Source organism: Salvelinus namaycush, chromosome 20, assembly GCF_016432855.1.
Source record: "Salvelinus namaycush isolate Seneca chromosome 20, SaNama_1.0, whole genome shotgun sequence".
In the NCBI taxonomy this organism is placed as follows: Eukaryota; Metazoa; Chordata; class Actinopteri; order Salmoniformes; family Salmonidae; genus Salvelinus; species Salvelinus namaycush.
The window spans coordinates 316,280-332,276 of record NC_052326.1 but is presented as its reverse complement, the minus strand read 5'-3'; the positions used below and the strand labels follow the sequence as shown (position 1 = coordinate 332,276).

General features: G+C 43.0%; 2 protein-coding genes across 3 annotated transcripts in view; one reads left to right on the top strand and one right to left on the bottom strand.

Annotated features, from left to right (window-relative positions):
• Nucleotides 1–9,364, top strand: part of brpf3a (bromodomain and PHD finger containing, 3a) — a 23,801-nt gene extending 14,437 nt beyond the window's left edge. The window contains exons 9-13 of the mRNA XM_039015537.1: nucleotides 463–532; nucleotides 630–706; nucleotides 4,447–4,544; nucleotides 7,456–7,610; nucleotides 7,830–9,364. Coding sequence (XP_038871465.1) covers nucleotides 463–532; nucleotides 630–706; nucleotides 4,447–4,544; nucleotides 7,456–7,610; nucleotides 7,830–8,025 — 596 coding nt within the window. The 3' untranslated portion in view covers nucleotides 8,026–9,364. The remainder of the gene's footprint in view (nucleotides 1–462; nucleotides 533–629; nucleotides 707–4,446; nucleotides 4,545–7,455; nucleotides 7,611–7,829) is intronic.
• On the bottom strand, nucleotides 9,228–15,997 carry mon1bb (MON1 secretory trafficking family member Bb). 2 transcript variants are annotated; one of them, XM_039015538.1, is made up of 6 exons: nucleotides 15,890–15,997; nucleotides 14,986–15,089; nucleotides 13,831–14,442; nucleotides 12,869–13,715; nucleotides 10,803–10,950; nucleotides 9,228–10,533 (listed from the first exon to the last, which is right to left on the bottom strand). In XM_039015538.1, exons 2-6 carry the CDS (start codon nucleotides 15,071–15,073, stop codon nucleotides 10,312–10,314), a joined length of 1,917 nt encoding a protein of 638 aa, XP_038871466.1. In that variant the 5' UTR covers nucleotides 15,074–15,089; nucleotides 15,890–15,997; the 3' UTR covers nucleotides 9,228–10,311. The 2 variants fall into 2 exon arrangements, with proteins under 2 accessions (XP_038871466.1, XP_038871467.1); XM_039015539.1 differs by having other exon boundaries at nucleotides 12,869–13,661.

Genomic DNA, 15,997 nt, shown 5'->3' with positions numbered 1-15,997 from the left:
CTTATCCTCTTGCTCTTTTGCACCCCAGTATCTCTACTTGCACATCATCATCTGCACATCTATCGCACCAGTGTTAATGCTAAATTGTAATTATTTTTGCCTCTATGGCCAATTTATTGCCTTACCTCCCTACTCTTCTACATTTGCACACACATTACATAGATTTTTCTATTGTGTTATTGACTGTACGTTTGTTTATGTATAACTCTGTGTTGTTGTTTTGTCACACTGCTTTGCTTTATCTTGGCCAGGTTGCAGTTGTAAATGAGAACTTGTTCTCAACTGGCCTACCTGGTTAAATAAAGGTGAAATAAAAAGAAAAGCTGTATGTGATTGTATTAACAAGTTATTACTTGTTATAAAGGAAAACATGTCTTCACCCTTTATTTGTGAGGGTTGAATACGGGAAGAGAGGGTAGATAATGATGATGATATCAATTAACAGAATTTGTATTCTACTAGGCTTGACAAATGGGCTAGGAAAGCACAAAGAGGACTCCTCAGACCCACCATCCAATGACCAAAAACACAGGTGAGAATCTCTGAACACCTGATGCTCTGATATTCAAGGTGTTATATATATTTAGAAATATTATGCATCTTCCCTTTTGTTCTGTCTATGGATGTAGTGACCCCCTGCTACCCAAACGCAGTCGTGGTAAACCAGCTCTGGCTAAAGTCCCAGAGAGGCAGAATGGAGGCTCAGGTGAGTGTGTCCAGGCACCACATACCTTAGGGTCAGACATAATAGCTATGTTTTCGCAAATATGGATGTATACAGTCGGGTGGAAAATGATTGGCACCCTTGATAAAGATGAGCAAAAAAGACTGTATAAAATAAAGAATACAAATACCAAGCTATATTGTATGCTACATTTTTTGGGGGAAATTATATTATTTTATACTAATACAATTGCTCAGAGAAAAGGTAATACTTTTTTTCTCTGGTCCCGTGTAGCTCAGTTGGTAGAGCATGGCGCTTGCAACGCCAGGGTTGTGGGTTCGTTTCCCACGGGGGGCCAGTACAAAAAAGTATGAATGTGTATGTACTTGTAAGTCGCTCTGGATAAGAGCGTCTGCTAAATGACTTAAATGTAAATGTAAATGTTCTCTCTCAAAGATAGGGGTCAACATGATTGCCACCTCTTAAGAGAGTTATAAATAAAATCTGCATTAACATTCTACTTTTTAAATTTAATCTCAGTTTAAGGAACCGTATTGCTTCTTGTTTCACTGGGGTATAAAAATTAGGTAACACCCATGTAAAATCCCTTTGTCAACCATCACCATGGGAAAAGGCAAAGAACTTACAAATGAAAAGAGACAAATTTTGGTTGGCCTTCAGGCAAAAACATTTTTTGCTAAAAAAAACAATAATACAGGTCAACTTCCCATGAAAACCAACTTCTCCTTTTGAAAATGGCCTATGTTGCATCTATATGAGTCAGAAACATTTATTCTAGTTTCAAAATTGACTACAAAGTTTAAATAGGATGATTTTGGTCATCACATCATAATTTACTTGAGGGTTTGGATTACAATTATGTCAACAATTCATGCCCCTTTTGCCTATAAAGACGTAGGGGGCACCGTGTTTTCCGGGAAAGACTGGGCGAGTTCGCTTTGCATGGCCCCGTGCTCTGGGCGGGTGCAGACCTCATCTTAGGAGCACCAATGGAATGGTCGAAAATGAGCAGACCCGGCGCACCAGGCCATGCAAAACAAATTCCACAGACAACACGTGTATCTTTGGCAGTAGCTTGATGTGCAATGCTCATGTCCTACCCATGCCCGCAACATTTAGGCCCTACCATACCCATGCCCGCAACATTTAGGCCCTACCATACCCATGCCCGCAACATTTAGGCCCTACCATACCCATGCCCGCGACGTTTAGGCCCTACCATACCCATGCCCGCGACGTTTAGGCCCTACCATACCCATGCCCGCGACGTTTAGGCCCTACCATACCCAGGCCCGTGACGTTTAGGCCCTACCATACCCAGGCCCGTGACGTTTAGGCCCTACCATACCCAGGCCCGTGACGTTTAGGCCCTACCATACCCAGGACCGCGACGTTTAGGCACTACCATACCCAGGCCCGCGACGTTTAGGCCCTACCATACCCAGGACCGTGACGTTTAGGCCCTACCATACCCAGGACCGTGACGTTTAGGCCCTACCATACCCAGGACCGCGACGTTTAGGCCCTACCATACCCATGCCCGCGACGTTTAGGCCCTACCATACCCAGGCCCGTGACGTTTAGGCACTACCATACCCAGGACCGCGACGTTTAGGCCCTACCATACCCAGGACCGCGACGTTTAGGCCCTACCATACCCAGGACCGCGACGTTTAGGCCCTACCATACCCAGGACCGCGACGTTTAGGCCCTACCATACCCAGGCCCGTGACGTTTAGGCCCTACCATACCCAGGACCGCGACGTTTAGGCCCTACCATACCCAGGACCGCGACGTTTAGGCCCTACCATACCCAGGCCCGTGACGTTTAGGCCCTACCATACCCAGGCCCATGACGTTTAGGCCCTACCATACCCAGGACCGCGACGTTTAGGCACTACCATACCCAGGCCCGTGACGTTTAGGCCCTACCATATCCAGGCCCGCGACGTTTAGGCACTACCATACCCAGGCCCGTGACGTTTAGGCCCTACCATGCCCAGGCCCGTGACGTTTAAGCCCTACCATACCCAGGCCTGTGACGTTTAGGCCCTACCATATCCAGGCCCGTGACGTTTAGGCCCTACCATATCCAGGCCCGTGATGTTTAGGCCCTACCATACCCAGGCCCGTGACGTTTAGGCCCTACCATACACAGGCCCGCGACGTTTAGGCCCTACCATACCCAGGCCCGCCACGTTTAGGCCCTACCATACCCAGGCCCGATTGCTTCTGCCAAATGTACGACCCAAATCAGAAAGAACTTCCTCCTTTAGTAAATCCATTGCCTGCTCCTCTCTGTCTGTCGCTCGCTCCCTAGTTGCAACGCGCTCTGCTCATGGTGCTCTGAGTCGCCATAGCAACGTCTTCGCTTGGGCTGCTCTGCTCAATGAAGAGAGATGAGAGAGTAGTTAGCTGTAGCTACTTTTCGTCATTCTAAACTCTGACAAAACTCAAGGAGCATCTCGCCATCTCTCCTGTCTTTTATTTGATGAGGTTGAAGCACTTCTGACACCACGTTATGATCTTAGTCAGAGCACGAGCAAATGGCTCTGCTTCAAAATGTTAGTGATCAATTTAGTGATGCCTTGCCCGTACCCTAGTTATTGATGAAAAACACTGGCCTTACCAGCCCTAACCCGGTGCATAATGTTGGGATCTGTCAGGCTCGGGTTGGATAGCAGAGCACTGATGCACATATTGATCAGGAAATAGCTACTCTAGTGAAAATGGGCTTCCATAGAAGTTGTTCAACAATTAGATGTCCAGGAAAGGTATTACAGCCAATGCTAGCTACAAGTTTTGCTGGCTGTCAACCAACAAACGTAAGACTGTGCCTGGTGTCGTTGCTGACGGTGAGTTGGTTACACTAGCTAGCTACATTATTTGATTATTCTAGCGAGTAGCAAGGTGTTGTAGAACGAGTGTCTCAAGAAACACATTCCAGACACTAGTTCTTGCTATCTTGGCATAGCTGTGATTTGACGGAGAAATATCAGCTAGCTAACATGAGAGCAACCAACAAATGTAAATGCCTGGAGTCTGCTAAACGGCATTGGCACTTGGAATGAACCAGTGCTTTGGTCAGATGACATGAAAATTGAGCTCTTTGGCCACGCACACCAGTGGTGGGTTTGGTGTGAAAAAAATACATATTTTATGCAGAAAATAACCTCATACCTACTGTAAAATTTGGTGGTATTTGATGTTCTGGGGCTATTTTGCTTCCGGTGGTCCTGGGACCCTTAAGGTCAATGGCATCATGAACTTTACCAAGTACCAGGACATTTTAGCCAATAACCCTGTTGCCCCTGCCAGGAGGCTAAAACCTAGCCGCAGGTCGACCTTCCAGCAAGACAATAACCCCTAGTACACATCAAATTCCACAAAGAAATGGAAGATTCGGTATGGAAGAATAGTCTAAGATCCCTCCAAATGTGTTCCACAATCTCATAAAACCTTTTAGAAAAAGGTTCAGTGCCATTATCATCGCAAGAGGAGTTTTGCAGAGTATTGAAAACAGTGGTGCCAATTTTGACCCCTATCTTTTTCAAATTATTTTTTGTATTACTCTCTCTGAGCAGTTGTATTAGTATAAAATAATTGTATTATTTATTTTAGTCTTTTTTGCTCATCTTTATCAAGGGTGCCAATCATTTTGGACCTGACTGTACATTTTAGAATATTCTATAAAATTATAGAATTCATGATATATAAAAAATAAATAAATGGAGTTAAACTTCCCTTGTCTTTGTCCTCAGGGATGAGTATGCTTTTGCCCTTTGAAAGTCAGACAGAGCTCACACCACTGGACCTGGTCTGGGCTAAGTGTCGTGGATATCCATCATACCCAGCAATGGTGAGAGAACATGAATGTCATTCATTCATTGCATGTATCTACACTGTAGGGGTGTGAATACTTTCTGAAGGCACTGTAGATTCTACAGTGCCTTCAGAAAGTATTCACACCCCTTCACTTTTTCCACATTTTGTTGTTACGGCCTCATTTTCAAATTAATTACATTTAGATTGTGTCACTGATCTACAAACAATACCCCATAATGTTAAAGTGGAATTATGTTTTTACATATTTTTTTTCTTCAAATTAATAAAAAATTATAAGCTTAAATGTCTTGAGTCAATAAAAATTCAACCCCTTTGTTTATGGCAAGCCTAAAAAAATATATATATATATTTTTAAAAATTTGGTTGCAAATTTATAAAGAAAATACAACTGAAATATCACATTTGCCTAAGTATTCACACCCTTTACTCAGTACTAAGTTGAAGCACCTTTGTCAGCGATTTGGTATGCTATTAGTCTTTTTAGGTATGACGCTACAAGCTTGGCACACCTGTATTTGGGGAGTTTCTCCCATTCTCTGCAGATCCCTTCAAGCTCTGTCAGGTTGGATGAGGAGTGTCGCTGCACAGCTATTTTCAGGGCTCTCCAGAGATGTTCGATCGGGTTCAAGTCCGGGCTCTGGCTGGGCCACTCAAGGACATTCAGAGACTTGTCCTGAAGCTACTCCTGTTTTTTCTTGGCTGTGTGCTTAGGGTTGTTGTCCTACTCACTCTAGTCTGAGGTCCAGAGCAGTCTGGAGCAGGTTTTCATCAAGGATCTCTCTGTACTTTGCTCTGCTCATCTTTCCCTCAGTCCTGACTAGTCTCCCAGTCCCTGTCGCTGAAAAACATCCCCACAGCATGATGCTGCCACCACCATGCTTCACTGTAGGGATGGCGCTAGGTTTCCTCCAGACTTGGCATTCAGGCCAATATTGGTTTCATCAGACCAGAGAATGTTGTTTCTCATGGTCAGAGAGTCCTTTAGGTACCTCCAAGTGAGCTGTCATGTGTCTTTTACTGAGGAATGGCTTTGTCTGGCCACTCTACCATAAAGGCTTGATTGATGGAGTGCTGCAGAGATGGCTGTCCTTCTGGGAAGGTTCTCCCATCTACACAGAGGAGCTCTGTCAGTGATCATCGGGTTCTTGGTCACCTCCCTGACCAAGGCCCATCTCCGGCAATTGCTCAGTTTGGCCGGGCGGCCAGCTCTAGAAAGAGTCTTGGTCGTTCCAAATTTCTTCCATTGAAGAATGATGGAGGCCACTGTGTTCTTGGGGACCTTCAATGCTGCTGTAATGTTTTGTTACCCTTCCCCAGATCTGTGCCTCGACACAATCCTGTCTCTGAGCTCTACAGATAATTACTTCGAACTCATGGCTTGGTCTTTGCTCTGACATTCACTGTCACTGTCTCATAGCAATGGGTCTGATTACTTATGTAAATAAGCTATTTCTGTTTTTTATTTTTAATAATTTGCACAAATTTTTAAAAACCTGTTTTCACTTTGTCAAATATTTAATACATTTTAGAATAAGTCAAGGTGTCTGAATACTTTCCGCATGAACTCTCTCTGTGTGCAATAATGGTGTGTAACATGATTTTTGAATGACTACCCCATCTCTGTACCCCACGCATACAATTATCTGTAAGTTCCCTCAGTCGAGCAGTGAATTTCAAGCACAGATTCAACTACAAAGACCAGGGATGTTTTGTCAATGCCTTGTGAAGAAGGGCACCTATTGGTAGATGGGTAAATATCCCTTTGAGCATGGTGAAATTATTAATGACACTTTGGATGGTGTATCAATACACTCAGTCACTACAACGATACAGGTGTCCTTCCTAACTCAATTGACGGAGAGGAAGGAAACCACTCAGGGATTTCACCATGGTGATTTTAAACCAGTTACAGAGTTAAATGGCTGTGATAGGAGAACTGAGGATGGCTCAAAAAGATTGTAGTTACTCCACAATACTAAGCTAATTGACAGAGTGAAAAGAAGGAAGCGTGTACTGAATAAAACATCTTCCAAAACATGCATCCTGTTTGCAATAAGGCACTAAAGTAATACTGCAAAAAATGTGGCAAATCCAATACAACACATCACCGAGTTCCACTCTCCATATTTTCAAGCATGGTGGTGGCTGCATCATGTTATGGGTATGCTTGTCATCCGCAAGGACTAGGGAGTTGTTTTAAGATTAAAATAAAAAGTCCCAGAGGTAAACCTGGTCTGCTTCCAACACATTGTGAGACAAATCCACCTTTCAGCAGGTCAATAACCTAATACGCAAGGCCAAACTAGAGTTACTTGCCAAGACAACATTGAATGTTTCTGAGGGGCTTAGTTACAGTTTACTTAAATCGACTTGAAAATATATGGCAAGACTTGAAAATAGCTGTCTAGCAATGATCAACAACCAACATGACAGAGCTCGAAGAATTCTAAAAAGCATAATGAGCAGATATTGTACAATCCAGGCGTGGAAAGCTCTTAGAGACTTACCCAGAAAGACTCACAGCTGTAATTGCTGCCAAAGGTGATTCTAATATGTATTGACTCAGGTGGTTGAATACTTATGTAATAAAAAATATATTCGTGTTTTGTCCATTTAATTAAAAAAAGAATGTACATTCTTCAACTCTGAAAATAGTATTTTGTGTAGATCGTTGTCACAACATGACAATTAAATACATTTTAATCTTACTTTGTCACACAACAAAATTTGAAAAAAGTCAAGGGAAGTGAACACTTTCTGAAGGCACTGCAATAGACTTGGCCTGATTTTCAAGAGTTTTTGGTTTGGCACACGTAATGGTTGACAAGTTACCTTCTTTTAGATGTAGGTGAGTTTGACTTTACCAGTCGTTGTTGTAGCACAGAGAGTAACAGGATACATAAACTGCCAATTGATTTCCCCAGGTTGTTGACCCTGACATGCCTCAGGAAGGGCTTCTTCACAACGGCATCCCCATCCCAGTGCCTCCTGGGGACGTGCTCAAACTGGGGGAGCGGAGGCAGAACGCGACAGGGGAGAGGCACTACCTCGTGCTGTTCTTCGACACCAAAAGGACCTGGTAAGAAAGTAAAGATGAGTGTTCTGCTGAATGAAAATTCACATAGTTGCTGGATAGTTGATGTGTGTGTCTATTGATTCCCTGCTATTGTATCCAAAAAAAACATTCCTTACCCTAGGACACTTTAACGGGTGACTATCCAGGAAAATAGAGCTGGTCTAAAGAGGTTTCCCTCCTATTGTATTTGTCGTTCTGTTGAACCTTCTTGCTGCATTTCAGGCAATGGCTGCCACGGGACAAGTTGCTGCCAATGGGGATGGATGACACAGTGGACAAACTGCGGCTGATGGAGGGCAAGAAGCCCAGCGTCCGCAAGTCTGTACACACGGCATACGACCGTGCCATGATACACCTGAACCACGTTATGAACTACGCCAAGGGGAACCTCAGTTTCAACCCCTCCAATTTCATATGAAGGATTTTTATCAGTGTGCAAATCCACCGCAATCTGTCTGGTTAGGAGGGATCAAACTAATAACAAAGAGCTTGAGTGAGAGAAGAACGACCTTATTTTCATTAATTCACCAGAAGGTGGACATGGAATTTGAGTGGTTTGATATACTTAAGTGAGTGATGGTCTGGTTGACTCTCATCTCTTCAGGTGAACATTATCATTTTGGAATTTGGGGGAAATGTGAGAGGAGTTCCTAAAAGACATGATAAAATGTGGTTATTCATTGTGATTTAGATTTTAATGACTTTTACACAACCTCTCCGTTGCAATGAGTCTAGTAATATTATGGTTGTTTTAGGCCAAGTGAATCAAGACAAGTAAATACATTGTATTTATTTTATCCTCAAAAGGGATTTGCCAGATTCAAAGCATATTCAGATTGTATTTGTCATTGAAATACCATGCTTCTTAAACATATTTTTACACATTGTGAAGCAATTTATTTGTTAATTTTTTTTATTTATATGAAATGAAAATGGTGTGCTTGTTGCAGCTATTTGATGGAACATGAGGACTTTTGAATGTCTAGTCAGGACAATGGAGATGATGCTGTTTCTCACCGGTCATGTCAGCGGTCACTGCAACCACTTTTTTTAACAAGGTCAATAATATTCTTTGCAAACCCTCCAATGACTTGAAAAGCACAATCTGTTAGTTAGAAAAGGTTTATAGAATATATGAGCTGTGAAGACATAGGTATAAAAAAAATGTGATATAACTCTTATGTGCATGTGTAGAAGCATATGCACATCATTTTGTATATATGTAAATGTCTGTGTTTATAATACACAAAGTAATTTAAGGAATGCAAAAAATCTAAATAGATTTTAATTTACATCGTGTGACAATTTGAAAGTGTTATTTAAAAATAAATATGGAAAAAGATTTATGTATGAAGCTCTGTAGCTATTTGTATCAGTGACAATACTTATTGAGATATCGGATAATGTGCTGTTGTGTCGGCATAAAAGTGCACCAGCCTCCTAGACCGTTTGAGGTGGCAGAGGACTTCTGGATCTTGTCATTTGAATTGTACCACAAGATCTACAATCTGTCTGAAACAATATTTTCTCGCAAGAAATAAATTGTTTTAAATGGTTGTTTGTTCTCAGTCTCATAAAAATCTAACATGCAGTTATGAAAGAATGACAAGGTGGTTTGTGCAACCTGGGATTTATTTAGGAACCAACTGAACATGAATACTGTAGATAAGATGTTCCTAACAGCCTGAACAGCCACCACTCAGGACATGACGCATTGTTGATCCTGTTATCCAACAAGAATTTGCATGAAGTGTCTGAATAAACAATCCCACAAATTAGAACTCTAATGTGGGATTTTCTGAGTGTGTTGGACAAAGCATTTAACCGTCAAGTACTTAAAAGTATATGAAGATTACTAGAGTAGACTGTGGGTGAGGAATTTGGTTCCCAGCAATAAAGGATAGAATGGCAATGTAACTGAATATTTACATTACCAGAGCATAATTAACTGAGTTAACACTATTTACAAACTAAACTGCAAAGATGATAACATGCAAGTCAAACAATTGTTTAGCAATTGTATCAACTGAGAACAACATGTAGAAGTCATGTCATATCAAATATCCACATAACAAGTGGTAATCCTTCCAAATTTCATGATGACATTTCAAAATTCAGACATTCATTTCCTGTTCATCCCACCAATAACCACACTTAGGATTTAGTTTGTGTCAGCCTGTCAACATCTAAAGGTTTCTAGCAATAATTATGAAGGCAGTTGAAAACAAATTCAAGAGTAGTTCTATAATGTAGGTAGTCCCAATTCATTTTTGTCATGTGCTACAGTGTCAATGACCATGAAAGCTTGAATTGAAATAGTTATGTAACAAGTATTTGATATGATGCATTCGAGAAGTTCTCACCTTTGTTACAATAGAATAAAACAATATAAAAACTCAATATCATTGAAAATTATCTTCAATGTTCCACCACTAGCCAATTTAAAAATGTTTGCTTTCACTTTACAGATTCCCTGAACATCAACTTGTTCGACTAATCTAAAGCGTTAATGCAGTTCCTGTACATGCTTTCTCATAAAGGTACAGAAGAGTCTGAAAGTGTCAAAAAGGCAAGTCCTCCTTAAATAGTCCAGTGGTCAAAGTTCAATGAAGTACCCAAAGATGTAGGATGTGGTAGAGCCAGTGTACAAACTACGTGTTGACAGAGTGCAAGAGCCAGAGCTAAGCACAGAGATAGAGCAGCTCTATAGTAGAGACATGAAGCCATTATCTGTTGAATCCTGCTGGTCAGACCTTCGGGAGCTTTTGCTGGGGTTGGGCGTGGTTGAATACTTGGGTGGGTATCGGATAAAGAGACGGTCCTCCTCCTTCTTTATCCACCGTAGAAGCTTGGTTATGGCGTTAATGGCACAAGCCTTAGTCACCAAGGGGCTGAAGCAGGTGTACAATTCAAATTTACTTGTGACCTATAGAGGAAAGGACAAAGATGCAATGAGCTGACTTAGCAGATCCATTTCAACAGTTTCAAATACTTTGTAAATTACCGTTATGTTCCATCGAGCTGAAAAGTACTATGAATGCTAGCAACAATCCAAAATAGCTCACTTCATATCTACACCGGAATGCAGGTCATTGAGACCAAGACTCCAGACTAAATCAGCCTCCAGTACAGAGAGCTTCTTGGAGCTGCCCATAGTAACACTTCCACGTGTAAAGCCTTGTGGGAGTGACATACCCAGGCCAGCAGCGTTTCCCTCTCTGCCACGTGGTAGATGAGCTTGAGGGCCCGGGAGGAGCTGTGTATGCGACCGTGCATGTAACGGTACAGGTCTAGCAGCCTCATCCTCTCCTCCTCCGTGCTGTAAGGAGCCTCCATCTCTGGGCTGAAATCAACAGCACATCAAATGTAAAATGTAAAACATATTTTAAAAAGACAGCAAGACATCAGACATTATGCAGTGCATTTGGAAAGTATTCAGTCCCCTTGGATTTTTCCACATTTTGTTATGTTAAATTCAATTGATTGGCCATGATTTGGAAAGGCACACACCTGTCTAGATAAGGACCCACAGTTGACAGTACATGTCAGAGCAAAAACCAAGCCATGAGGTCGAAGGAATTGTCCGTAGAGCTCCGAGGCAGGATTGTGTCGAGGCACAGATCTGGGGAAGGGTACCAACAACTTTCTGCAGCATTGAAGGTCCCCAAGAACACAGTGGCCTCCATCATTCTTACATGGAAGACGTTTGGAACCACCAAGGCTCTTCCTAGAGCTGGCCGCCTAGCTGAACTGAGCAATCAGGGGAGAAGGGCCTTGGTCAGGGAGGTGACCAAGAACCCGATGGTCACTCTGACAAAGCTCTAGAGTTCTGCTGTGGAGATGGGAGAATTTTCTAGAAGGACAACCATCTCTGCAGCACTGCACCATTCTGGCCTTTATGGTAGAGTGGCCAGACTGAAGCCATTCCTCAGTAAAAGGCACCTAAAGACTCTCAGACCATGATAAACAAGATTCTCTGGTCTGATGAAACCAAGATTGAACTCTTTGGCCTGAATGCCAAGCATCACGTCTGGAGGAAACCTGGCACCATCTCTACGGTGAAGCATGGTGGTGGCAGCATCATGCTGTGGGGATGTTTTTCAGCGGCAGGGAATGGGAGACTAGTCCAGATTGAGGGAAAGATAAACGGAGCAAAGTACAGAGAGATCCTTGATGAAAACCTGTTCCAGAGCGCTCAGGACCTCAGACTGAGGTGAAGGTTCACCTTCCAACAGGACAACAACCCGATGCACACAGCCAAGACAACATAGGAGTGTCTTCGGGACAAGTCACTGAATGTCCTTGAGTGGCCCAGCCAGAGCCCAGACTTGAACCTGATTGAACATCACTGGAGAGACCTAAAAATAGCTGTGCAGCAACGCTCCCCATTCAACCTGACAGAGCTTGAGAGGATCTGCAGAGAAGAATGGGAGAAACTCCCCAAATACAGCTGTGACAAGCTTGTTGTGTCATACCCAAGAAGACTTGTGGCTGTAATCACTGCAAAAGGTGCTTCAACAAAGTACTGAGTAAAGGGCCTGAATACTTACGTAAGTGTTACATTTCAGTTTTTTTTAATAAATTAACAAACATTTCTAAAATCATGTTTTTGCTTTGTCATTATTGGCTATTGTGTGTAAAACAATTGAATCCATAATGTGGAAAAAGTCAAGGGGTCTGAATACTTTTCCGAATGAACTGTACATGAAAATGGAATTGCCAAACAGTGTTCAGCAAAATATACATGTTTGCTTCCCCAACTTTGATCAAGCTCTAATGTAAGTTAGACAGGCTAACATTTCGGTCTAACGCAGCATTGCATGGGGAATATTTATTTCCCCAGTTGTATAAGATTTTGCAAGGTTGTGTTCACTGGTACAACTCATCTAATAAGAAACCCAAAGCTACCAATCAAGATAAATAGGTCACTTGGCATGCTTTTTCTTACAGTGAGAATTATACAATCTTGTTGGTATCATTATAGATATCATGCACTTTCAATTTCTATGATTCTTTAATATTACTATGGTAAAATGCAACAGGCCTACTGGAGGATGCATATGATCTGAGGCACATTCCTTTTTTGAGTAATTATGTTTGTAGGCTAATCTGTCTGCACATTAAACACACTGCAGAACCAGTATCCAGAGTATATGTAGTCCAAAAAGTACATTAAAAAAAAGAAGTTACATGAAATAGACCGATGTGAATCATTCACTGGGTAAAGGTTACAAAAGCACAACAGAATAGATAGCACCTACCTGGTGAACTGGGTGAGCTGCTTGTGGTTGTCTGGCACGTCAAAGGGCTTGTACATGAAGTGCCTGAGGTCTGAGACGCCCACCTGGCTCACGCTGTAGGAGTGGGCCTTGGCTATGAGGCTCAGGGAGCTCTGAGCCAGCATGGCCACCTCTATCCTCCTCTTACACTCTGCCACCGCATAAAAGGCCTCCTTATCCGTGGAGAGCAGCAGCAGACACACAGTGCATTCTGGGGGGTCCAGGTAGGAGATGTAGGCATAGAAGTAACAGTCAGGGTTAAAGAGAGGCAGGCAGATGGGAGTCCAGATCTCTCCAGCCTGGAAGGCAGAGGAGGCCCCAATGAGGTTGAGTAGGAGGTGGACGTCAGCAGGCTCCAGCCTGGCGTCCTCGATCACCGTCTTCTCCTGGACGATGGTGAGCAGCTGGTTCTTGGCGATGAGGATGGAGAAGACCAGGTTGGGGGTGATGGCCTTCTGCAGGATCTGGCTGAGGGAGTCCCTGAGAGAGGAGACCAATGGCAGGCAGTGCACCGCTGCCAGCAGGAAGCTGGGGTCCGAGTCCACCAGGTTGAGGAGGCCGTCTAGGATCTTCTCGGAGCCGGCCAGTAGTCGCCGCAGGTCATAGTTCTTCTTGTGTTGGAAGATGCGAGCGATGCTGGCCTGGGTGAGCATGCTGATGATCTGGTAGTAGACGTAAAGGAGCTCACCACGCAGCTGCTTCTCTGACTGGCGGCTGCTTGACACAGACACCAGCACCAGAGGACCCTTCTGCATGAACACCACTGTGTGCCCATCTGAGGGAGGCGGGGGTAGAGAGTACAGACATGGAGAAAAAAAAGGATGTAAAGCTGTACAGGGGGAGCAAATAATGATGAATAAACACCTATAGTGAACAATTCATTACACTTTCAGTAACAGTTATTGTCACAGTCATGAACGTAAGGAAATTCTAGAAATTCTCACCTGAGTAGACCGAGCGGATCATGTTGTCACTACTCTGGACAAAGGACACCAGTGCCATCATGACTCCCATGGTGGACGACAGGGCCTCTTCACTACCGTAGCGGGAGTATATGGGCTTCCCTGCTTCACTCAGGACAAACACATGCTTCCTGTGCTGCCTCCAGCTCTCCGCCGTCACGTCTTCGTCTCGGTGGGATGGGGGGGCCTCTGGGGCGCCAGTCTCTGACAGTGGAGAGGAACGCCTCTTCACTCCCAGACCTTGCTCCTCCAATTTACCCCTGGCCAAAATAGTGACCATAAACTCCCCTGAGTCATCCTGCCCATTCTCAGCTGAAACCTCCCCTGGGACAGTCTCTGGTTGACCACCTGAACAGTTCTGATATTCTATCTTACTGCACGCATTAGTCTCTTCCTCTTTTACCAGAACAGGAGCCGGTTCTACATCCTGGTCAGGAGCTGCTTGTAGTCCCTTCTCTCCCATAGAATCTGATGTAGGTGGATATGTAGGCTCCTCTAAAGTCACATTGGTGTTTTTGTCTCCTCCCACTGTTCCAGCAGGCTCAGGAACTGTGTGATTGTCAGAGAGCAGCACCGGAGTGTGATAAGAAGAACCTGAAAAATCAGACAATACTCCGTAAAATAATCACAAACACTGCAGATCTCCCTACTTTCTGTGTGGAAGCATTTCAAGATCAGCTACATTGCCATTAAACCTCAAGTCAATCTCCGCAGCCCAGTGGGAAATCTAATTAGCATAATACAACAATCCCCATAAAAATAGTATGTTGAAGCTAGAGATATTTGTTTTTTTGTATGGGCTGCGTCTCAATCCCCCACATCCGGCGATATAGGCATTCCGCATCTGCAGTGAAAAGTGTCTGTCAGATATAGCACAGACACTTCAAAACAAACTTCCTTCTGTTTTTCCATGTATGAATCTGTAATTCAATGCGTTTCTATGGGGTAATAGCAGAAGGCCAAATTCAATATTTCACCTAAAGAGGTCCTAAATTTCCAACTGAAATATCTAAATGATCCTTGGTATGACCATCTTAAAAACAATTCCATATGTTAGTTTAGTAGACTCTAGAGGGTTAATGATGAGCTAACTTTCATTCTAGATTAGATGTCACATGACATAAGGCATTTCATTACCAGTTGACGGGATGCAGTCAGCAGAGGGTGGATCACAACTTGTTATCTCCTCTGTCTCTCCTTTTTCTTGACTGTCATCTCTCTCCATGTTGACATCACAGACACTGTAAATCACAGACAATCAAGCATTCATTGGCATACTAGTCATTCATTTGATATTTAGTTAACAGTTCCTGTCATCCTACAACAGCACAGCACTTGGGATCGAGCTACGCAGCTGGCCACAAACTGGTAATGCAAGTAGCTAACGCCTAGATGACGAGCCAGGTTAAAATGGGTCAGCAGATATGTGGCTTTAGCTTCGGTAGCAAGCACTCAATGGCATCTTGATAAGATTGAAGCCAATGCAGGAAGAACATAGCTAAGTAGCCGTATGTTACTCGCAACGTTAGCTTTATGTACTTTTAACGCTTTAAAAACTTCAACTTGAGTCGTTCATTTCTTAAAACAGCTAAAGCCACAGACAGGGGGAAGCAAATTTGCATCCAAACCAGGGCATCTTAATGTTAAGTTCATAATTTGGAACTAATATACATATATATTTAGCCGTAAGATGCTTTTGGGAAACCGGGCCCTGAACACATCATCATCATCATTACAATGCCAACGTTAGGTCTAAATGAAAACGCCTTGTATGCTAACGTCATCATAGCCAACTACGGTAAGGTTTAGATGAAAACGCATCTTATTCTAGCTAATTGGATTAATTTACCTACCTAGCTAGCAAATAAGATAGTTAGCTAGATTTGATTTATTTAGCTTTTCTAACTGCATGTTTTTATTGCAGGCTACCCCTCACTACACACACTTGCCAGCAAAATACATTCCAGTGCTCCCGAAAACCCCAGTTTTGACGCACACTGACATAACTTGAAATATTGTACAAAAAACAAAGCTCACTTACGTTTTGATATTCCGTTGTTAAATCGTGTATAACGTGAATTTAGGCCATATAACTGGTAGGCAAATTGCCGAAAAACAATTTTTACACTGACAACAGCACATCCGGAAT

What these genes read in the sequence shown, in the direction of transcription:
- mon1bb (XM_039015538.1), bottom strand. Translation starts at nt 15,073, where the DNA reads ATGGAGAGAGATGACAGTCAAGAAAAAGGAGAGACAGAGGAGATAACA. An exon ending in TGACTGCATCCCGTCAACTG is followed by an intron (nt 14,443 to 14,985) that starts GTAATGAAATGC and finishes CTGATTTTTCAG; the next exon opens with GTTCTTCTTATCACACTCCG. An exon ending in CAGCTCACCCAGTTCACCAG is followed by an intron (nt 10,951 to 12,868) that starts GTAGGTGCTATC and finishes TGTTGATTTCAG; the next exon opens with CCCAGAGATGGAGGCTCCTT.